Source organism: Centruroides sculpturatus, unplaced genomic scaffold (genome assembly GCF_000671375.1).
Source record: "Centruroides sculpturatus isolate CEXI.00-Female unplaced genomic scaffold, Cexi_2.0 scaffold909, whole genome shotgun sequence".
Classification (NCBI taxonomy): domain Eukaryota; kingdom Metazoa; phylum Arthropoda; class Arachnida; order Scorpiones; family Buthidae; genus Centruroides; species Centruroides sculpturatus.
In genome coordinates, this window is record NW_019385113.1 from 186,661 (window position 1) to 211,719 (window position 25,059).

Genomic DNA, 25,059 nt, shown 5'->3' on the forward strand with positions numbered 1-25,059 from the left:
ATTCCCGGATATGCTATTGATTCTCTCTATTTGTAATCTTTTTTACTATTTTGCGTGAATAACATTAGACAGCGTACACAAATGGCACGAAAATAATTTGATATTATACAATTTTATTCGTTTTATGCAAGTTCGTTGGTTTGATTTATTATATTTATTATGAGTGACAATCGGATAGTTGAGATTATGGCATCAGCCTATCGCTCTTAGAAAATCAAAATCGAAACCTGAAAGTTGAAAGACTGCAGAAACCATGGTAAGTCCGTCTCGGATATGTTTGGCCCCTCATTATTCTCCCTTGTGGACTTGACCAGATTGTTATGGAGAAAAGACTTTCCTCCATACCTAACCGAGTTCACTGGCCGGATGGCCGAGCGGTCAAGGTGGCAGTCTCACCAGGAATTTTCGGGGGGTGATCCAACCGGATATGTCGGTCCCCGTCCCTCACCATCCGGCCGCTCCATTGTGGGCCTGGCCGAACCCATAATGGGCCTGCTAGTAGAGGCCCTCTTAGTGCCCACAGGACGGAAAGAGTTAAAAAAAAACCCAACCGAGTTTCTTAAAGATCCAATATTCTTTAAAAAAAACAAAGATTTCTTTGTCTTCTTACCATTAGATGATAAGAAGACAATATTAATAGGATTGACCTACATCATTGCATTACAGCTACTAAATTCTAATTTACTAGAATTTATCGATTCTAGTAAATTAGAATCAGTAGAAGAATGGAAAATGCAAATAAAAATTAAATATTATTTAAAAAATGATAATTCAAAATTTAATTGATTTGATACTATAGTCATGGAGGCTTATAAAACATTAATACAATATATTCATGATTAATACAATATATTATGTTTTTAGAATTTATTTTTTATAATGGATTATTTATAATTTTAGAATATAAGATTTTACTTTAAATTCACAAACGTTGTAAAAAAATTTTCTATAATTTTGCCCGGAGATAAAAGTTTACAGATTATAACTCAGACTTTAATATTATTTTTCTACTAAATTTTAATAACGTCTTTAAAATTTAAATGATTCTACTTCGATATAAAATATCCACGATTAAAATTGATCTATTATCTTTTTAAAAAAAGGTAATTAAAAAATGAATGCTTCAATGTAATAAAAATATCATTTAGATCAGTCAAATATCGAATAAATTATTAATGAATGTATCAATTTTTTTTCGGAATTACAAATCTGTAACTGTTTGATGAATGACGCTTCACCTTCGAATAGATTATAGTTTACAATGTTAAATTTTACAGTTAAAATAATTTAGCTATAATGTCCTTTTTCCATCATTTGACTTAATTAAGAATCACGGAAGTGTAACGTTATTAAAATCATGTAGAGCGTGATGTCATTCGTATCTTCAGATATAAATTAGACGGGAGATGATGTCTACGGAGCCATTTTGCCATTCATTTTTTTCACTCGAATATTGTTTCTGTATTCATATTTTCTCCCCAATATACTTTTTTGCATATTTTTTTTAAAAATTTGTCTTTAACGCTTTAGTATATTATCTTACTGCCGAGTGATCGCGATCTATTGCCTGAAAAGATCGGATTTATTTCTTCCGTTTACTTGTGAAACAATGTTGATAATTCGTAAAACCTCGTAATTTTCGACTTGTACTCGGTGTTTTTTTTTAAACTCTTTCCGCCTTGTGGGCACTAAGAGGGCCTCTTAAAGTAGGCCCATTATGGGTTCGGCCAGGCCCACAATGGGGCTGCCGGGTGGTGAGGGACGGGGCCCGACATATCCGAACGGGCCACCCCCCGAAAAATTCCTGGGGATTTTTCGACCCGTTCGGATTCGAGCCCGGGTCCCCTAGAGCGGTAGGCTGCCACCTTGACCGCGCGGCCATCCGACCGCTGTACTCGGTGGTAAAGAGGTTGACCTATTTTAAAATTTTTATTAAACTCTCTCAGTATCGTGTTTTTATTGATTTCCTTCCTGTCCCACTCTATCTCCGCAACATTTTTCCAATCTCGTCCATCTATTTCTGTTGATAAGTATCGCCCATTTAAACCTAACCAAAAACTGTCCGATCGAATGTTTCGATCTAGAATATTATTAATCTCCAAATTTATTTTACATATAGCTTTTTTTAAATTTATTTTTCGCATTATTTATTTAAAAGTATCCCATTCGTTGCCGATATATTCAAATTCACTTTCTTAACAACCGGATGGCCGTGTGGTTAAAGCGGCAATCTACTGTTCTAGGGGACCCGGAATCGAACACACGCGGAGTCAAAGATTTTTGAATTTTTCAGGGTTTTAATCTGTCCGAATATATCGGGCTCCGTTCTTCACTATCCGACTGCTCAATCTTAGGCCTGGACGAACCGATAATGGGCTTATATAAAAAGGTTCTCTTAGTGCCCACGGGGTCGAGAGAATTAAAAAAATTCAGAAATTTATAATTTCAATAGTTCACATCGAATAAGAATAAATTAATACTTATAAATAAATTAAATTTATTTTTATTATACATGTAAATATATTAATTTTTGAGTATACGAACCGCGCATCATATTTTTGTTTTTGTTTTTTTTTTTTTTTTTGTTAATTAGTCGTATCGTCTGGTAAATTTCGTAAATGCAGCGCCATCTGGAGCTAAAAATTAACGCGAAAACAATGGCGTATGAACAGCCGTCAGGAAGAACTGGTCATGTTGCAGTCTTTTATAAGAATTGTATGCTTGTTTGGGGAGGATATAAAGTGAGTGAGTTCATTTAAGTCTTTATAAACGTCTACAGATAATCGAGTAAAACATTAATACGTTAGATAGAGCGAATTGCGTATTTGTCAAGTCAAGTGCGTCATACTTTTGTTTACAAATTTTTAGGTGCAAATTAAGTTATTTTTATTCGAATTCTATTTAAATACAAACCATATGACGACGTGAAGCTTATATAATCATTTCTTACGTTTCTGTAAATTAAATAATTAATACAATAATTACTCTGTAGCATGTGCTTTTAGGGAGGACAGCACATCCCTATGCTAGGACATATTTATAAGAACAAAAGACTAAAAGGAACTGTGAATATAAATTGAGAGCTTTGTCTACTCTACTAAAACAATAAGCATTCTTACTCCTATGGGCCTGGTGTATAGTTCTGATAAGGTCCTAATTGCCTCGTTCTTAATGAATGAATGAATGGGAAGTTATCAGAACTGTAGACAATGCTTGTAGGAGTAAAATACTATAGGGGAGTCCTAACCTCGCGTTTGGAACTGTAATTTTAAAGTACCATATTTTATGGCGTGTAAGATGTCCTGTTTCGGCCTGGAATATTTAGAGGAGGGAGTATTTAATGTATTTAAACCATCCCGTGTCCTTTGATGCTTGGCCCCGAAAATTTTTTACCGTATTCGGGTTCAAAAAAATAAAATTAGAATAACAATCCACGAAAAACCTTTTTTTACGAGTGTTATGTCACTAGTAAATTCCACAAGTATTTTCGACCTCCACCGAGGTCTGCTTCAGGTGGTGACTGGCCGTGTTTTGACCCGACCGTCGTAACGATGTTGCCAACGATGTAAATAAATAAATATGTGCGTCGGGTTTCACCCCTCCGACTGACACTGTTCGAATTCCTCGAACAAATACTTCCACGCCTGTGCAAGCGTTTCCCCTTCCTTGTAGTTGATGCAGTTGCCCCCCCTGATAGCTTTATGAATCTCCCAGGCCTCCAGGTGATGGATGTGATCCGCACGGAATGCTTGTCTGAGAAGTCTGGTGTTCCGGAAGTCCTCCCTTATTTCAGGGTCGGTGATGTAGGTCGATAAGGCGGTGGTGTGTCTTTTTATGTTTAATATCAGCTTGGTGTTTACGCATTTGTTTCTGTGTTGACCAGATGGTGGAGCCAATATAAACTAAGTCCCTATTGAATCTGTCGTCCCTGAAATTAGAATGCATATTTTTATTTATTGGGGAAAAGAGAGGACTTTAAAAGGAACTCATTTACAATTAAAATCTATTGTTTAAATATTTGACCCGAATACACGTGTAAATTTACTTGGTTATAGGAGGAAAAAACATTTTTATTTGCGAGCTGGATTTAATCCGTTTGGGTATTGCTAGCCTATGGAAGATTATTTATATATAAAATGCTGGGAAAATTTTTTTTTGAATCTGTTGTTGGACAAAAGTTGCATCTGATGTGCCATAAAATATGGTACGTTTATGGACTTTACTTTATTTGGCTTAGTATTTTAATTGTTGTTTATTCTTCTCCTTTTTAAACACTTTTGCCCACTTCATTTTGTTGCTCCTCTTGTTTTTGCTGCCTGAGGCCTCATTCATTGAGCCGGCCCCTGTTACTATTTTATATGTTAGATTTGATGAAGTTATTAGATATTATTCTTAACAAATAAACATCATATTACTGCAATATTACTATATAATCTGATGCTACAATTCTTAGTATAAAGTTAAAGCTGTTTATAAATAGTTTATACAAGACTGCTAGTGCTAGAAGTACTCTATTGGCAACCGTTCTGGTAGCACTGACGTTGAAAATCTGTTTTTCCTCTGGTACAAGTTACGGTTGAGTTGGTACCGATGGTGATGAAATTTGGATATAAAATGTTCGGCCTACAGTGTGTCTTCAATAATAGATATAAAAATGGATGATTAATATTAATGAAAGTTATAATTACATTATTTTATAAGTAATTTCATTATTGTTTAAATATAGATTTTGTTCCTCAGGAAGCTGCAAATGTGAATAACAACAGATATCTTCCAGGTTCAGAATTATGGATATATGATCCACTTACAGAAAAATGGTGAATACTTTTACTATTTTAGTTATTGTAAATTAAATACTAATTTTTTAAATATTATATTTAAAATACTTAATAAAAATGCTTTATAGGTTATTAAAAATATGTCATGGAACCCCACCACCGGGTACCTCTGGTGCTACTGCTGTTATGGTATCAGATTACATGTATTTATTTGGAGGTTATTGTGATAATGGAAACACTAATGATTTATACAGGCTTAATTTAGAAACTCTGGAATGGACTTATATTGAACCCAAGGGATCTCCTCCAACCCCATCTGATAAAATGGTTGGATGGGAATACAAAGATAAGTAAGACATTTTTAAATTTTACAATTCAATGGTTAAAAGCCTATCTCAAGTTAAATTGAATTAATAGTGAAGGAATTAAATTTGTCATAAAATTTTAACTATGAATGGAAATTGAAGGAAGAATCAAAAAAATGAAAAATAATTTTTTAAAATAGAATTTTATAACTTAAAATGAATCATTTATAGACAATAAGAATAAAAGTTTAAAAGCAATATCTTGGTTAATAATTTAATACTTTTCTGTTGCGAGAAGACAAATTTAAGTTATGTTGATAAAGAAAATTGGAAAGTAAAATGAGAATACATTGAATGGCTGTTGATGGCTATTTTATTTAAAATTCTGAATTTGAAATATGAAGAAATGTAGATTGATTTTTCCCCCCTTAAGGAACTGTTAGTTTTGAGAAATTTATTAGTAAGCTATTTCAGTTTTTAAACATCTTTAATTTAATATGAAGTTTTTGAATAAAACATTATGCATTGTGATGCAGTTCTTAATGATATTAATAATACATTAGACATTTTTAAAAATAACTATACAGTGGTACCTCAGGTTACGAACGCCCCAGCATACGAAATTTTCAGGATATGACATGAAATTTGAACATATTTTCGCTCCACGATACGAACAAAAACTCACCATACTACGTTACATTAGTTTGCATTTTTCATTTGTTTTTCTTACTACAGTTATTTTTTTTAATGTATTACTTGGCTTTAATTTGAGTATGTTTTTCGCGTTGGAACAAATTATTTGGTTTTACATGTAATCGTATGGGAAAAGATGATCCACCTTACGACATTTTCATGATACGATCTCAGTTTCGGAACGGATTAATTTCGTATCCTGAGGTACCACTGTAATGTCAACAAATGGTTTATAAATTTTTAGGAAATATTCATTTATTTTTGTTGTTGTTGTGTGAGGTTGAACTAAATATTTCATTCATAAAAGTTTGTTAGGAATAAAACTATATTGAGTTTGCTCTAAATATAATATTTAATTAATCTAATTAAAATAATTTGAAACATATCTATAATTTAACTTGATTTATTATCTTTTTTTATTCTTAAATAATTCTGTTATTTTTTTCCTTTCCTTAATAGAATTTACTTTTTTGGTGGATTTGGTGTTTTGCCAACTTTTGGAATTAAGAAACAACCTGATTTTCAATTTGTGTTAGATCCAACAACTCCCTGGGTTAGTTACTTTTATATTGAACATTTTAAAAATATTATTTAAAGTTTATTTGTAAATATATAATTTTTTTACATGCAATTTTAAAATAAAATTATATAAAAATATAACTTTTTGTGTTAATTTTTTATAGATGTATAGAAGAGGTTGGAACAATCAATTAGTTATGTTTGATACAGAAAAGGGTATTTGGAGTTGGCCAGAATACAATGTTAGTGACTTCAAAATTTTTCAAAATATTGATTTAATAAGTCAGAATTTCATTTTACAATATATATTTTTTTATTAAAGTATTTAATATTTCAATTAACTATGTTAATACTATAAATCATTATTATGATTTTAAAGTAATTATAATTATTAAAAAATTTATTTTTAAAGTATTTTTTTTCAAAGGGACCTGTGCCAGATGCTCGTGCAGCTCATGCAGCTTGCCGTGTTGGACATTTTGTTTATATTTTTGGTGGAAGACATCAACATGTTCGTCAAAATGATACTCATTGCTTGAATTTGGAAACTATGACATGGAGTGGAAAGTGAGCTTTTATAGAGCGTATAAAATTTAATAATTTATATTGTTTAGAATTATTTATGCTGGTTTTTTTATAATTTATTATACAAAATATAAAAATTTGGTTAAATTATCAAATTTATTATAAAATACAGTTGAACAAATTTTATTGTGTATGTTAAAAATTTACATATTAAATTATTATATAATATGTAAATGTCACTAACAAAACCGTAAAATACAAAGATAATATTTTTTTTATTAAATTATTGAAATAATCCAGAAAAAAAATCTAATTTACAAATTTTATGTAACAGATTGTCTACATTAGGCCCACAACCTCAAGGTAGATCATGGCATAGTTTGACAACAATTTCACAAGATGTGATTCTTCTGTATGGAGGTTTTAGTCAACATAATGAGCCTTTGAGTATGTGAAAAATTAAGCTATTCAAAAATTAAATGAATAGATATTTAATTTCTTTTCTATAGTAGGTTTATGTACTACAGAAATATAGGTAAGAAAATAGTAGGTTTACTATTGTTTTCTTATCTATATTTTTGGAGAGTATTTAATTTGAAATATATTTATGTGTATTTAAAAATCATTAAATTTTTAAAATGAAATTATTAATGTAGGTGATTGTTGGCAATTGAATATATCAACTCTAACCTGGTTACAAGTGGATTTATCTTTTACAAAGCCTCGATTGTGGCATACTGCATGTCTTACTTCATATGGAGAAGTAATTATTTATGGTGGTTGCACAGAGAATATTCTTAATCGGACAATTGTAGCAGTAAGTAGTATTATATGAATTAAGTCTATAGAAATATATTCCAGTTATGTATTTATAATATATAAATTTATTTAAAATAAAAAACAATAGTTTGTGATTATTTACTCATTGAAATATTATAGATGATCATATATGAAATACAGTAGGACTCAGTTAAGAAGTTCTGCATTAGAAGTTTCCTCATGTAAGAAGTTATATTTCAAAAGTCCCCACTTTTTCTCCATAAGAGATGTGTTAATTTTTCCTGTATAAAATGCTCCTGTTTAAGAAAAGTTTCCACCTAAATATACAGAACTTGTCCATGACTGGAAAACAGATATGCTTATGAAATTTTTCAATTGCATCCCTTCAAAAATTTTCTACATTTAATTACATATGGAAAAAGAAAACAATTACATTTGGAAATACAGAAAATTTTGTGTCATTGCTAGCTAGAACATGGCTTTTACAATTTTCTTAGATGGTTATCTGCAGCAATGCTTGAGCAAACAGCAAGTTCTGAAAAATGCTATATGTAGATGATACTGTAAGTCTTCAACAAATTTTAGTACAGTATTTGTAGATCTGTGATTTTGTTTGAGGGAATCATAAAATGCATTTTCTTTTACATAACAAAACAGCAGATGAAGCAGGCTATGTTAGACAAATATCTAAATTAATAGATACTATATAAGCCTAAATTCATTGTAATCTACATATATAAAATTACTTGTCCTGACTGACTGAGTGAGAGATTGACTGATTCATCATCGCCCAGAGCAAACCACTGAACCTAGAGGTGAAATTTGGTACACAGTTAGGGTACATCATGAAAACGCACACTAAGAAGGGATTTTTCAAAATTCCCTCGCGGGGGAGAGGGGAGCATTAAGGCTTAACCTGAAGAACGGCTTCTACTGTACTATTTCAGATGCAAATTTTTTGTTTTCAACTATGTTTAGTCTTCATTGAGTATTTACGTGTATTAAATTGATAACATTTCAGACATTGTTATAAATACTTTTATATATTTTGATTTTTTAACCAAATGTTCGAACCATTTTAAATTCGAATTTGTTATTGCATATTGGTTCAATTATAGAACGATTGTAAACATTCCAGAAAATTGATCAAATTGAAAATAATTCGTTTGATTCTCAGCGGTAGGTGTTATATAACATTTACTATGGTTGTTGAAATACTGAATATAAATGGGATTTGCTTGCAAAACTCCCACGGGCAAAGTCATTGGTAACAGCTAGTATAATAGAAAATTTTAAATCAATATGGATTATTGAAAGAAAAGCTGTATTATTTTCATTTCTGCTTAAAAAGTTTTTTGAATTTGTTTCTTGAAAAACTTCTTAACAAAGTTCTACTGTAAAGAGTTATTTTTTGATATTCAATATAATAATTATTTGCTATTTTTGCTGAATTCTAAAAATCAGTGCATGCTTAATTAAAAGTTTATAAATTTTTAAGATTAGTCAATCAATTAAGATTAATTAAGTTTTGATAACTGAAGATTACATACTGTTTTATTTGAGAGCTGAAGATAGTTCTGTAGTATAATTGATCCTTTCAGTACTGTACTGTACATCAAGAATTTAATTGGCAAAAATGTAAATTGCCATTGAAGGCCAGTCAGGGTGGTGATGATGATGTCATTATATCTGACAAAATTAGCTATCCAGACACTATTCATTGAATATCACTTTAATTTAGAAATATTCTTTGAGGAAACTTATTTATTCTGATTTGTTAAGAAATTTTTTGAATAAATTTAGATTAAATAAATTATTTTTGTAACAAGAGTTAAGTTTTCAGAGTTATCCATGGAACATTTGGTGATGCTATTGTTCCAACTATTTACTTTTTACTTAATAATAATAGTTTTTTATGAAATATAAAAACAATGAAGTTATCATTAAATACAGTGGGTGATTGGTTAACAAACATTATCCATTCCAAGACTTTGTTCGCTATCCGAATTGTTCATTAACCAATTATTGATTTACCATAGGTTTTATAGGAATTTGATTAATTCATTCTGGAAACTCCAAAAAAATTAAAAATATATACTTTCTTACTATGTTTATTTTGGTGATTACATATATATATATATATATACAGTGGATGATTGGTTAACGAACATAATCCATTCCAAGACTTTGTTCGCTATCCGGATTGTTCGTTAACCGATTATCAATTTACCATAGGTTTGTATGTGAATTTGATTAATTCATTCTGGAGACACCCAAAAATAGAAAATATATACTTTCTTACTACATTCATTTATATGTAATAATAAAAATACATATATACAGAGTCTTGTATTTTTATTAGTCATGTTTTCTCCGTTTGTGGGGGTTAAAGAATCTGTCTAATGTTGATTGCTTTTCTCTCTTCACGATTTTTAAGAATTAATAGCATTATAATTGTAGAGATCCACAAGCATATTAATCTCAACCTGATTTGGATGCTACTCTAAGACCATTGTTCTGACATCCTCCCACTTCTTCAAAAGATGTTTAATAGCAGATATCAGCATTAATCCTCTTTTACAGAAGAAAATATATTTCGCTGAGTTTCTTGGTGTTCTTCATTCAAGAGTTCTTGGCGTTATTCTGCCATCAGATCAGTTTCAGGTTCCATTATGAGCTCTTCAATGTTCTTTATTTCTCAGATGTGATTTTTGTTACTCCTTAAGCTGCTTGAGTCTTCTTGATTATACTGTATCTTTCTTTGATAAGACTGAACTGCAGTTTACTGTAGACCTGTTCATGCCATACTGTCTAGCAACATCAGACATCTTCTGCCCATTCTCTTCCTTTGCTATTATACTCTCACCTTTAAAAATAAAAACTGATGCAAAACTTAACAAATGCTTGCCCGAGAGTCTTGTGAATACTTTAAAAAATATTGTTTCTGTGAGAAAAATAAAAGGCTGGAATTACAAGGGAGAGTTTCAAAGTTTGGAGGAATACTATCTGATCAATATATACCAGATTGAGCATCGATGTTGATGTCTCCCGCACTCCGAAAAGTTTTGAATTGTAGCCTGAAGACAAGGGAAGACCAATTGGTATTCATTATTTTATGTCACTTCCTCTTGTGTTTGTTCTGTGAGGTGTTCGTTATCCAAACATAAAAATCTTTCACAAAAGTGTTTATCTGATTTGTTTGTAGTCCGAACTGTTCGTTAACCAATCACCCACTGTATAGTAATTGTGCTTTAATTTATTTTAAATGTTTTTATCATTTAAATTACCAAATAATTGGAGATAAGTATAAGTAGAATCAAAATATTTTTTTAAACATGTTTTAAAGTAGTTAGTTGTAAGATTTATTGATTTTATAAATTTTGTTATTCATATAGTATTAACATTAGTTATAAACTGTTCAAAATTTAACTTATATTGCTATTACTGAAATGAAATATGAATTATTTCAGATAATGGCGTTTGGTGATGTTATCCAAATATAACTTAAGTTGTTCAGTTGCCAGTTGCATCAATCACTTTTTAATCCATTGATTGCATTAACTTAATAAAGACAAGTGATTGTTTCCTTAAATATTCCCAGATTTTATAAACTAGATTAAAATATCTTAATCATCAATTTTCTCTAAATATTTTCAATTGGATTTAAGTCTTTCAATTTTGCTGATCAAGGGGCAAACATTTATTGTAGAATGATTATGATTTAACAGTTCAACTGATGAGAATTGAGAAATTATTTCATATTAAAGTGAAAATATAATTCTTAGAATAAAATGCTGAGATACATAAACATACTTGAATCTATTCAGATTCAAGTATGGTTATGTATATTAAAGTGAAAACATAATTCTTAGAATAAAATGAGATACATAAACATACTTGAATCTAAACAGATTCAAGTATGTTTATGTATCTCAGCATTTTATTCTAAGAATTATGTTTTCACTTTAATATATAAACAAACATATAAACAAATATATAAACAAATATACTTGAATCTGAATAGATTCAAGTATGTTTGTTTATATATTTGAGTGAAATAAATAAATTTTCTATCTGAACAAGATATGAACCACATTTTCATATAAATAATGCTAATTTGTAGCTAATATTTCTACATATTAAGTAGCCTACACTGTCTGTTGATACATAAGTGATGAGTGATAATACATTTTAATTAACAGGTTTGTTAGATCATTACTTCCAGTTGGATAATAGAACATCATGTGGTCACTATGGAAAGTTTTTAAAAAAAAATTTATTGTAAAAGCAAAATGATGTAGGTATTTTTTTTAAATTTAATAGATTTAAAATTATACCATTTGCCAAAATATTTAAAAATGAAACTTCAGGTAAATGGCATCACCAATATCACTGGAATGTAAGTGATATCACTGAGCTGAAGTTGATAAAACCTTTTTTATAGCTAATATTTCTGCAAATTAAGTAGCCTCTATTTTTTGTTGGAACATAAAAAGAATATAAACAAAATTTTACCTGAACTGGACAAAAATAGTAGTTATAGGGAATTCACAAACATACACACAGATGATGTCTTTTATAATATTAATTGAGATGAGTCTATTGATAATGTCTCCACTTCAACAGCTACTTCATTGTGCATCTCTTTGTGTTCACTAATAGAAGAACTTCATTTTAGACTCATTATAAAACAGCAATTTTACTTACAAATATTCTTCATAAAATTGATTGAAAAACATGAAAATTTCATGAAAAATAAAGATTTTCCACAATCTTTCCTTACTACCACATCAAAAATCTCCAAAATAGCAAAAACCTATAAGATGCAATGTTTCCAGTAACTAGTCACATGCTAATGAGAACAAATCCATTAAGGATTTGCTATTGCTGGGGAGCAGTGAAATTAAGCTGTTATCAACAATTTCACTCACTGTATTTTCTGTGGACAATACATAAAATTTTGAAATAAAAAGCTTGTAAAATACTGTTGTGTGGACTATAGATAAGGACAGACTATTAGCAAGAGAATAGGGTAACTATTTTAGGTTCCCCATTAATGCAGAGTATAGTTAGTAAAATTTATCAGTTATATTATTTAATAATTTGCAATTAATGCAACACACAAACAATCATGAAATGATTTAAAGTATATTGTTAGCTGATTGATTTATAATTACTTTGTCTGCTGACTTAAATGCGAGTTTGTAATTCATTTTATTCAGTTAATGGTTTAATAAAAACAACAATCTATGTAATAAAGTAAAAAGTCAGAAAAAAGTTTAAATATTTTTGTTCTTATTTCTTAGCACAAATTATTTATAGTCAGATCATTTTTGAAGTTAGAATGACGTATGAACGGATTAAAGAATAAAATAACATTCTCATTGATTTATTTTACTTTTAAATTTTATAAATTTTAAGGAAATCCAATTAATATTTTCAGCATATTAATTAATATATTAGTAGTGTTCAGTATATTATTTTCAAATTATTTTAGGACAATTATTTAATAAATTAAAAGTCTTTATTTCAATTTTACATTTACAAATAATCTATAAAAAGATAATAATTTTTAATAAATGTGTTGATTTTTCAGGAACATGCAAGCAATCTTATTATTTTGAGATTTTCACCAAAGACTTTATTCAGGTTTGTTTTAATATATTACATCAATTTAATACAAAGAAATATGAATTCTTATTATTAGTTTTGGAGAAATCTTGCTGATTTCATTATTAACTTTTTTAATTTAGATAATTTTGTTATTTAAATAATAATAATAATAATAATAATTAAATAAAGTACTTATATTTAAACCTTTCACATTACATAAGATTATGATTTAGTGTCACATTTTCCACACAAGTTAGTAAAATTAAATTTGTAATTGTATGGTAAAGCTTTTCATCCTGTAGTTTATTTCTTTACGTGTACAATAACAACATTGTTATATTTAAAGGACAATCACACCACAGATTTTAGGTTGACACACTGATATCATTTATTGGAATGCAATTTGAAAAAATTGTAGATCTATAAATTTCCACTGTTGTTCATCTGTCTTTCTTTAATCTTGAGAATGGAGTTAGTTAGATGAAAGATAAAACCAGATATGGAAACCTTGGACAGGAAGCCCCAATTGACTATATAAGAACTTCTGATGCAAACTGGAAGACATGTTATTTCAATTCAAAAAGTTTCCCCTGAAAGGTGTTAGATAGATGACTGGCACAACTCTGTTGTTAAAGGAAAAGTATGATGTACAGGGGTAAGCCACTAATTTGAGGTGGAGACATATATTTTAAATTAAATTAATTATTCTATATACAGGTCTCCTACACACCTGGAAAGTCAGGGATTTTCATTTGTGTTTGGAAAAAGTCATGGAAAGTCTGGGAAAATGACAAAAATTGTCAAAAAGTCTGGGAATTTGCTTCCTTTGCTGCCTTGTTTTTTTTTTTGCTCACAATAGGACAGACCACGTGTAGCCGTCTGAAGACATCAAGAAATAATATTGTACAATGCAACTTATGAAAAGGCATGCAGAATATTTTCAGGACCCAAAATTTCCCTAAAAATTATTACACCCAAAATAAAACCGTAATTTACAAACCAATTAATAATTATTATTACATAGTTTGGAAAATTCAAATTAAATCATACGTATAAGTAAGTAGGCATATCATACAATTTGCCATGCAACACTAAACTGATAAGTTAACATAAAGCATTCTTTTAATCTAAAATATTTACTTTAAGCACATGTTTTCATCATCATATTAATATGATAGTATATACAATTATAAACTTGATGCAATGTGTTGATTAATAAAGTAAAATGGAACTTTTATGATTATTATTCTAAAGATGATTGTATTGTTTAAAAAATTTATGATGGGCTGTGGGATTCAAAATTGTGAGTTTAGTGATCCATGAGGTCAGAAAAGTTGGCAATTGCTGTTCTAGAAAGTGTACTTAGTTTTGTGACTGTTGACAATGAAACTGAAACAAAAACTTTGTTTCATTTTTATTGTCTTATTGTTTTTTATAATCGTCTAAAACACATTATTATATCAAATACATCTTTTCCCAATTTTTGACAATCACTTGATTATTAGTAACTGGTAGGACTACAATAAAAAAAGTTACTAAAGCTGACTGATTTTGTTGAGTACAATAAAAACAGTCAGCTTAGTTTTAGAACATTGACTAATTGATGATTTCAACTGTGCTAAACACTTGCTGCTTGCAAACTATGAAGGAATTATGATAGATCACAAATACAATGATATTTAGTGTTGCTAAACAACTGGCACACTGAATTTTAGTGTCTGTTTAACTCTAAACAACAGGACCATAGAAAGTCCAAAATAAATTTTTTTTCTTCCCTTAAAACTGGGAAAAAAGATTGATTTATCTACTATATTGGTCTGAATATTAGCCAGTTGTAACTTGAAATACATAAAATTACTTAAAATTATGAAAAAGGTAGAATTAAATTTCAAGAGATTGCATTTTCACTATTAGCTGGTATCTTTTAATCTACTTTTTACTTAGTTAGTGACAAATTTTTTTGGTTTAATTAATAAAAATTGATGCTGTCACTAGTCATTAGCTTGTTGAGGTGAGAGAGCTCAGTAGTTCCAATAAATCTTAGAGCAATGTTGGCAGGATAAACTTCCAGTAGATCCACCCATGCCAGTATGATCTACGGGAAGAATTAAGCAAAATCTGAACAAGAATGAAGAGCTGGTTTCTAAATGTCTAGCTTTAGGTATGCAACTGCATCCACTTCTGTGGAGGAGAAAACAGTTTCAACACACTTGTCTTAATACTTGGCTTGAATATTCTCAGGTTAAAAGACCATACGTGTGAATTAGGCAGAAGTTCATATTCAAAAAAATCTGTTAGTTTTCTTTGATCACTAGTAGTAAAGACAGCACTGACCCAATTATAGCTGTTGCACCATAAACACGTTCACTCCCTTACTCATACACAACACACACCAACTCAATACTGGCTGTATTATTTGCCAATGAAGGCAAATAATTCAGCCACTGACCACCAAGGCCAGAAAACCACACCAATGGATGAAGTGGTCTCAAGATATGAACAAATTCACCATGTATACCTACATTATCATCACAAAACTGGAATCACACATGACACCTACAGTAGATACTACTTAACAGATTCTCACAAAAATATCCATATCTCACTGTTACAGAATTGCTGAGCAGAAAAGAACGATTATACATGGCAATCTTATTCCGTAAACAAAATGCTTGAACACCTCAAACAACAAGTTTGATGAGTTCAAGCAAAAACAGAGGGTAAAACCAGTAAAAATGAATCAATAAAACCACTAAAATAAAAGCTATAAAAATCAGTTTTTAAGGTTTTTGTGTTTTTTCAATCTTTTTTAGAAAGTTCTAACACTTACGTTTTACTTTGTGTGATAAGTCTACATAGCAATTTTGTGCTTCTCCCAATGAATCTAAGAAACATTCACTAAATATGTGGGGACCCAAAAATAATGGAAAAAAATTCAGAAAAATTGTATTTTAACAACTTCATATTTTAATCTTCAAAATACTCTGCATTTGCCTCAATACATTTGTCCAAACATTTTTTCCATTGTTCAAAACACCTAGAAAATTCCTGTTCCAAAATGCTTCTTAGCACCTCTGTTGTTTTTGTTTTCAGCTCTTCTACTGTCTGAAATTGCTTTCCTTTGAGTTCTTTTTTCATCTTGGGGAACAAAAAAAATTGCAAGGTGCATGATCAGGCGAATAGGGGTGGATGCCGTTTCTTGTGAAAAACTGCTGCACAGAGACTGTCTTGTGAGTGGGTGCATTGTCATGATGGAAAAACCAATCCCCCGTTTGCCACAAGTCCTTTCTTTTCCTTCTCACAGCATCACAAAATCTTTGAGAACTTCTGGATAACAATGTTGATTGACTGTCTAGCCTGGATGGGCGAATTCGGTATGAACAATTCCTTTCACGTAAAAAAAAAACCAGGTTAACATGGTTTTCACATTCAACTTCTCTTCTCAAAAAAAAGCAAGACAAGTGGAGATCCTGATGTTTTCCACTGGCTGGATTGATGTTTGGTTTCTGGATTGTAACCATAACACCATGATTCATCACCAGTTATCACTATAGAAAACAAGTCTGAATCATTTTCCAAATGTTCTTTCAAAGCCTGACAAGTTGCCAAGCGATTGCCTTTCTGATTGGTGGTCAACAAGCACGGATCAGAACAAACTTCATGGAAATGCTTCTTATGCCAAGTTCTTGTGACAAAATTCACTGAATTGAACTCCATGAAATCCCAGACTCATCAATGGTTCGATGGTGATCTTTGTTAATAAGATTGCAATTTTCTCAACACTTTCATCAGTTTGAATGTTGGATGGACAACGTGATGTTCAAGACCTGGGTTGATCTTCAAGAGACATTTCTCCTTTTTGAAAGCAGGAAAACCATACTCAAACAAGATGCCATGAGTAACTCTTGTCTTACTTGACTCAAGGCATCTTGTTTATAAGCAGTTGAATCATTTTAACTGTTTCTGATCCACTTTTCCCTAACAGGAAACAGAATTTCACAGCAGGGCATTGTTCTTTAAAATCTGACATCACATTTTTGATGAAAACAATAAAATAGCTCTGTCAAAAAGAAATTGCTACGGGCCAACACGTCTCAACACACTGATGCCTCTTTGCATACCGATTCCAGAAGATTCTGTCTACCAAGATCTAGCGATGGATATGCATATTACGAACTTCCTACCCTCCACAAAATTATTCCCGTTACTTTTGAGTCCCCCATGTACCCTATACAGATCAAAACAACTCAGAAAAATACCTTACATTATCCATAATACATACTTGTCACCAAAATATGTTCACTATACACAGATTAGTTTATTCTGGTGCAGTCACTTCAGTTATATACCATTGCCTTAAACCAGTGTTTCTCAACCTAAAACTCATCGCAGACCAGTGACAATATTATTTTTAATTGAAAAAAATTCTCTGTTGTAAAAAGAACTGCAAACTACATTGAGCAATAAATATTTGTTATTTATTTACCAGTACATTAGTATACAATCAATGTGATCGTTGCTTTTCTTTTTTGCTAGTAAGATCATCAATTCTTGGCTTTAAGGTGGTAACTGCAAGGCATAAGGCAGAACTAACACTTAAACGATTTCGTTGTTTCGATTTTATCATTGCCATTGCTGAAAATGTTGATTCACATAAGTACGTTGTTGAAAAAGGTAGTAACATCCTAACTGCCTTTTCATGTAAAACTGGATATTCAGTTTTAACTTTAATCCAAAACTGTGTTATGGGCATTGATTCAAACAATGTTTTTAATCCCAAGTCTGAACTTAATTCAATTAGTTTTTCCTGTTCAAAGTTGTTCAATCTATTAGTTTACTGATGAATAAACAGATTAATAATCCACCTATTTCCTATTCAGGAACAACGCAGGACAGGTTAAATATATATTTTTAAAGTTTTTGTGGACTGGTTAGATTAGAGTTGCGGACCTGCGGTTGAGAAACAGGCCTTAAACTACAATTAGAACATAGTCAAATTTTGTGTTTTTAAAAATTTTTGCAAATTTTTAAAAAATTTAATGTTTTTGACAAGCTTGTCTGGCAAAAACACAAAATATATGGGATCTGAATCAGTCCAAAAAATTGCTACTGCATTTTAAAATTTTTATAATTCTGTTTATTTTGCATTGTGTATGATGATAATATTTTATTAATGTGTTCGGATAGATAACATATTTGTTCAAATTTAATTTAAAGAATGCATCAACATAATAACAAAGGCCTTCATAAAGCTAGAAAGACACATAATGAATAATGTTTGAATTTAAGTATAAAATTTAACAAGTTTAAATTTAAATTATAGAAAATATTTTTAATATGTTAAAGTTACTACTTTTATTTATAATAATTATTAAATATCTGTATAAATACACATACTGGCCTAAAAGTCAGTTAACCAGAGTCATTTTATTGTTTTAAGATATTTAACAATAAAACTAATAATATGCAGTTATTCAAAATTTAATTGTCCATGAGTTTAGTTTCTGCTTCAGTTTCATGTGGGCACATAAACTATATAGTTTCATTTTGCACTTGTGAAATATGAATTGGAAAACAATACTAAGTTTACTTCTCCAAAAAACTGATGCAAATACAATAGAGAAACTGAACAATAGTGAACGAAATATTTACTGAAAAATTCCCAGATAATGGATTATCTAATTATCAAGTTATCTACAATTTCAATAAACAGCAGCAATTTTAGCCAGTTAGGGGCATCAAAAATAATAATAACTGAAGATTCATAACAATGCATTAGAATGCCATAACTTGTATTTATGAATAAGTTTTGAACTTTTAAACAATTTTTATTTAGTAGAAATTACAATAAAGCTCTTTCCTTTATTAGGTTGTTGCAAATGAAATGGCTGATTTTTACTTGACTTTGAATGTTTATTAATTTAAAACTTACATATTCAATCAAAATTGTCTCCATCAACATTAATGCCAATTTGATAGAAATTACATGAATGAGAAGCCAAAAAGTCATTAAGATGTTCCTTGCCAGAAAACTGTCCAAATGTATAAAAAAAGTGATATTCTCCAGACTATCTGCCTAAGGTGGACAGGAAAGAATTTCATTTAAATATGTTCATTTTGTGACGAATAATTAAATAACCACAGACCTCCAAATGATGCTCTTTATCTCTTGCTGAGTTTGTGTGGTACCCATTTATCAAACTTATGTTTATTCGACCATTTCTTGACATCTAATGTCCAATGTGTTCACAATTATCTGGACTGTCAGGTGATCTGATATGACGACGATTTTTGAGATTGGTTTAAAAAATTTTGTGGGAATACAAATGTCTGGTAGCCTGCTCACTCACAGAACCTTTACCAAAAGTTTAATTGGTATTTTGGGTTGCTCTGGCTGCATTATGTCCCTGCTTATACTTGAAAAAGAAAACTGAATACATTTTTAAATTCACAAATTATAAGCTCAACGTGTTTAAGAGTACTTTTTCTGATGGCATAGAAAAAGAAAATTAATCACATTTATATTGTGTGTGCACTCTTCCAATGCAAACATACGGCACCATTCACATGGAAAAAGTCGAATTACAAGACTGGAGAGTTTAAATTTTAAAAAACAGCCATTTCATTTGCAATGACCCAATACTTTAAAATGCTTAACTGACTTAAGCTTAGTTCACACTGGGCGCGATTTACTGGCGAAAGCGAAAAACAGAGCGAATAACCGGTGAAACACGACTCGTTTGACGGGTTATTCGCTTTTGCCAGCGAATCGCACTCGGTGTGAACTAAGCTTTAAGCTAACTGTATATATACTAATTAAAAAAATTTTTTTTAATATAAATCTTTGTATAGGCTCAGCCTGGATAGAATAATTCAGTATAATGCCATTCTTCAACCGTTTTGGTCCATGTTACCATATACTCTGCAAGCAATTCTCAATCTTCGAATGAGCAGTGGTCGTCACACGAGTCTTGGCGGTTCGTGATGCTAATGCGCACATTATATTGGTAAATTATTTTATTAAATACATTTGTGAAGAATTTTTTTTTTACATAATGATCAAAGATCAAATGCAAAGTGAGATTTTTGAGATTCTTTTTAGCATGTAAGTTGTGCAAGTGCAATATTTATATTGTGACTGTGAAAGTATAGAATACAAAAGTTTTTTATTTCTTGTTTTTCTGTTAAATAAAATTAATAACTTGAATTCTATTGCAGTTTGATATATTTTATTAAAATACAAAAGTTTTTGAGAAGAGAAGAAAATTATCTAAATGAAATCATACTTTTACTTACATTTCAAAATTCAGAACTAACCAAAGTGTTAGCATTAATTATTGATAACTAACACACTACAAAAAAAAACCTGTTACAGGTATATAAATGCCAGTTGTAAAATTAAAAATTTTCATTTTTTGTGAGGAATAAATATCATTACCAGATAAGTAAATAGCTTTGGAAGGGACAGAAATTATTGTAAGAGAAATGGAGACTGCTACTCTTTAATAAACTGGCTGAAAGACATGGAATGTTGCTATATAAATAAGTTATCCTCTATAAGCAAAATTCATAGAGAAGTTTATTACATATTTCCAATGAGGTTTTCTCCAGTTATAACTGGAGAAAACCTCATTGGAAATAAGCTGAATTCATGTGTAATGATCAATGTGATGCCCCATTTGATCCAAAATTAAAATCTCATTTATTGAAAAAAATGCATATAAGCATACAAACTTAAGGTTCAGTAGACACCTATTTTGTTAGAGTGTTTACTCAACAAAATGTACAATTACAAATATTTGATTTATTAGTCCATTGTTCCTGTTCTATTAAGGCACTTTATAGCACTATTTGATATTTTTAAATTGGTCCCTCAATCAAAAATAAGAATGCTTTTAGTAAAAATTAAACTTTACATAAGATTTTGTTAATTAATATAAAAGAAAATTACTGTTGTAAATTTTATGCTATTATAATAAATCACACCATTTGCACTCTAATATACAAATGTTTTTGGTCACAACGTTTGTGTTTCATTGACATAAGAAATCTATTTTCAAAGCAGCTCTCAACATATGTATGGTGTGATTTCCAATATGTAAGCTGAAACTTAGCATAAAACTCAGAATGCATTTTTGCTTTATGAAAATATCACAGCATTAGAAAAATTTGGTTAGTAGAATGTTGCAGTGGTTATAATACAAAGCTTATGAGCAAACCCAATAAAATTTTCAATGATCCAAAATTCTTAGATTTCCCGAGACAATTTTGTTTTCCAGAATGGCACCGGGAGGAATGTCTATTCTATCTCCGTGATTTGCAATGATGATGACTGTCCCCTGTAACAAAGTTCACAAAATTAAATAATTAAAATTAATTACCTATGTAGTTAAACTGTACTTTACCTTCAGCGAGACACCTTTTCCAAAGGTGACGTCGCCCGAAACGGTCAGGTGATCTAGTTCCAGCATATCAGGAATGCTTGCAAATCTTTGAAGATAATCTCTTACCTGGAAAGTTTAATGTGGAAATATGCACTAATCTTGTCCAAGCTATATGACATTTATAGGAATGTTCTCTTTAATTCTTTGCAAGCACTTCTGGTGCTTGCAAAGAATTAAACAGAGCATTCCTATAAATGTCATCATTGTCAGGCTCTAACACAAATCGAATGATTTTTCAGAACAAATTTTAAAGTACAGAAACAAAACAGCATTAACCGAATAGAATACAAATGTCTGGTACAATTTAAAAAATTTTGTATTGTATTTGTACCAGACATTTGTATTCTATTCGTTTAATGCTGTTTTGTGTTGAGTTGTTATTCTTGTTTATATGCATTAATGCAAATATATTTTATATACATAATGATTTAGTTCCTAAATCACTATGGTAGACTTTAAAATCATAAATGCAGGAAGGAAACCTACCGGTGTTCTGAATTAAGGCCAAGACTCCACTAGCTTAAAACGGGCATAAAAGCTTTTAATCACGTGACCCTGATATTTTACACCTGAGCAGGTCATAAACCAGCGTAAAAGTGAGTTGAGCAGTGTTCAACTTGCTTTTATGATCTGCTCTGTTGTAAAATATTTTACGGCAAGGGGTTTTATGCCGTTTTTATGGTAGTGGAGTCTCAACCTAAGACTATCAAATGGTAAACCCAAGTTTCTCTTGTAACCAAGTTTAAGTTGGCAAAGAATTGCACATTTTAACAAGAAGTATATATGTAAAAACTGGAGAGTTCCCACCCAAAGAGGGGTTTGTTTTAATCCCAAAATGCATAGCTAATAACAATTTCTTTTGATAGTGTTAATTTGGAACACCAGTAGATTACCAGCATTTATAAAAATATTTTGTTAATTTTTTCCAAACATTTATGAAAAATGAATAATTATTTTTGTGGTTGACTATACCTATAACCAGTGCTGCTGTCTGCTCCTGGTGGAACTACCTTAATGGCACCTTCGTTTTACTCTAGATTACCCTAAATTGAGAAAATTCTCAGAGCTCATGCTCAGATTAAAAAAATAATAATAAGGAAAACAATTCTATGATGCAGATTCCTGTACTATTATTGTGAAATAAAAATCTTAAGAATTGTTCTGATTATTAATTCATTGTTTTTAATAATTGTCTTAGGATTTTTAGGCTTTATCAGAGGTATTAATTTACATTTAATATGGAGTGCTTATGGCCCAATGGCATGAAGGTTGAGAAAAGCGACATCCTACTCAGCTTTGGTGCTAGGTACAGTACATACACGAGTTTACACTGTATATTAATCTACTTTATTTCTTTAGCTTTTATTGTCCTAGGCTAAAACATTTTCTGGCAAAACTTGTGGCACAATGGGTAATAGCATCAGATCACAGGTAGGCTTGGGTAGTTCATGAACAAACTAGTTCAAAAGATTGATCTCTCAAGTGACTGGAGTGAACTAGTTCCTGACTCGTATTATCTAGTTCATTGTTGTGTGTGTGTGTGTGTGTGTGTGTGTGTGTGTGTGTGCGCGCGCGCACGCACTGCATTCAAGTGTTGAATAAAATAAATAAGTTCCACATGGTGTAAAGTGAAGAATTATCTGTTTGAGGTAAAATCGGTCTATATAAAACTATACATCCTTTTTTGTTGTTGCATGCGCTATAAGGGAAAAGTGTCAGGAAAACTAAATTTTAAATAAAAATTGTTATACCAACTAACATAATTCATATGTATATATTATTGTATCATATATACCTAAGCTATGACCAAATTTATCTAATAAATTGTGCTTTTTCCTTAATAAAATTTTGTTCTAGTTTTTGGCTTGCTTTGATTATAACATTGTAAGTTTTTTCCTAGTCACAGGTGTGATCTGGTGTAGATCTGGTGTGAATTAGGATGCACAAGACTAATCACTGGTCAGTTTTACCCTAGAAACAGCAGCACTACTTATGTATAATCACAGAGTTTGTGGCACCTGTGCCACAAACTCTATACATAATTTTGATTTCCATAAGTATAAACACAGTGTTATAGGTGTAGTCAATCACAAAATACTGTATGACAATTCGTTTATAATTAGTGATTATGGCATGAATGGAAATTGGCCCAGTTGCTTCCTCATGTGCCAAACTTCCATTCATACCATAATCGCCTACATTATAAACGCTTTGAGATGGATTCTGTTCTAAAACAAACATTGCAAGAAGAGAAAATTTAATAAAAATTAAGCTTCTGCTGAAATATTTTATTGCATCATTTTTCTGGTTGACCATTGAAACAATTAAAAATCAATCTTGCAATATTAGTATAGAATAAAATGAAATTATTTCACAAGTATCTAGCAACTAAAATGTACTAAATAGACATATATAGAACAATGATAATTGATAATATTTTACATTAGTGGAAAATATTTTCTATATTAAAAATTATTTCACATCTATTTTGTGTGTAATGAAGATTTTTTAATTAGTGTAAATACTTTTACAAAACACACGTTTAATTTTAAAATTATATCAATCCTGTCAGTGAGAACTAATATAATAAAGATGATTGACAAGTCATTATATAATTTTGTAACATCAAGTGCAGAACAGTTCTTGCCTTTGTTCATCTCTGTCTGCCGTAAAACTTTTGCACCAAATACTCCCGCCAACAGTGCAATCGGCCCCTTCTTTTTCATGGAGACGATCATTATTGACATTGTGTATCCGGTTAGGTTCTTCACGATGACCAGGAAAGATGATTGGTTGGGGTGCAGTGATAGATCTGGGGAATGAGGTGGCCACAGTAACACTTTTAACAAATCCTTACAAGAAAAAAAATCTGAAGATTGAGTGTATGTCCCATTCTTATCTGCACGTGATCAAACTCCAAAATTGGGCTATCTGCCACACTGAACATAAAACTTGAAACATTTGACTATGGTCAAATGTTCCAAAATTGGCAAACCAATAAAATAAACTTATACCATAATAGCTTGCTCTCAACTTTTACAAGTTGAGAGCAAGCTATTTTAGATATATCCCCTGTATAATGTTTGATAAAAGTTACCTTAGCAAAATGAATGTCTCCCAGTTTTACCAAAGGAACGGAAGGAAACGGTCTGGCGGGATTCATAGAGAGAGTTCCATTCTTCATGTGATATAAATTGCTCATGACTAACAATAGATCAGATGTCTTCTTGACAGGAAGAAATCTGCTGCGCGGTACATTAACACCTAGAGATATAAATTATTATTTAATTACAATTCTGATCAGACTTTTTAATAAATGATATGATTTCATCATTTAAAAATATTTATTTAAATATTTCAAAAACTTCTTAAAGAACATTATCCTTAACTTCATGTAAAATA

General features: G+C 30.5%; 2 protein-coding genes across 7 annotated transcripts in view; one reads left to right on the forward strand and one right to left on the reverse strand.

Annotated features, from left to right (window-relative positions):
* The first annotated feature begins 2,638 nt into the window (after positions 1 to 2,638).
* Positions 2,639 to 20,372, forward strand: LOC111634956 (kelch domain-containing protein 2-like). Of its 5 annotated transcripts, none has more exons than XM_023379808.1 (10): positions 2,639 to 2,745; positions 4,741 to 4,817; positions 4,907 to 5,128; positions 6,236 to 6,329; positions 6,460 to 6,537; positions 6,723 to 6,862; positions 7,155 to 7,267; positions 7,477 to 7,637; positions 13,197 to 13,249; positions 20,066 to 20,364. In XM_023379808.1, exons 3-10 carry the CDS (start codon positions 4,965 to 4,967, stop codon positions 20,196 to 20,198), a joined length of 936 nt encoding a protein of 311 aa, XP_023235576.1. In that variant the 5' UTR covers positions 2,639 to 2,745; positions 4,741 to 4,817; positions 4,907 to 4,964; the 3' UTR covers positions 20,199 to 20,364. The 5 variants fall into 5 exon arrangements, with proteins under 5 accessions (XP_023235576.1, XP_023235575.1, XP_023235573.1 ...); XM_023379807.1 differs by having other exon boundaries at positions 2,639 to 2,741; positions 4,727 to 4,817; XM_023379805.1 differs by having other exon boundaries at positions 2,643 to 2,741; positions 20,066 to 20,370.
* Positions 20,373 to 20,626: 254 nt separating this feature from the next.
* Positions 20,627 to 25,059, reverse strand: part of LOC111634955 (UTP--glucose-1-phosphate uridylyltransferase-like) — a 31,080-nt gene continuing 26,647 nt past the window's right edge. For both annotated transcript variants that reach the window (XM_023379801.1, XM_023379803.1), the window contains exons 13-15: positions 24,755 to 24,921; positions 21,619 to 21,723; positions 20,627 to 21,552 (exon numbers count right to left, since the gene is read on the reverse strand). In XM_023379801.1, coding sequence (XP_023235569.1) covers positions 21,445 to 21,552; positions 21,619 to 21,723; positions 24,755 to 24,921 — 380 coding nt within the window. In that variant the 3' untranslated portion in view covers positions 20,627 to 21,444. The remainder of the gene's footprint in view (positions 21,553 to 21,618; positions 21,724 to 24,754; positions 24,922 to 25,059) is intronic.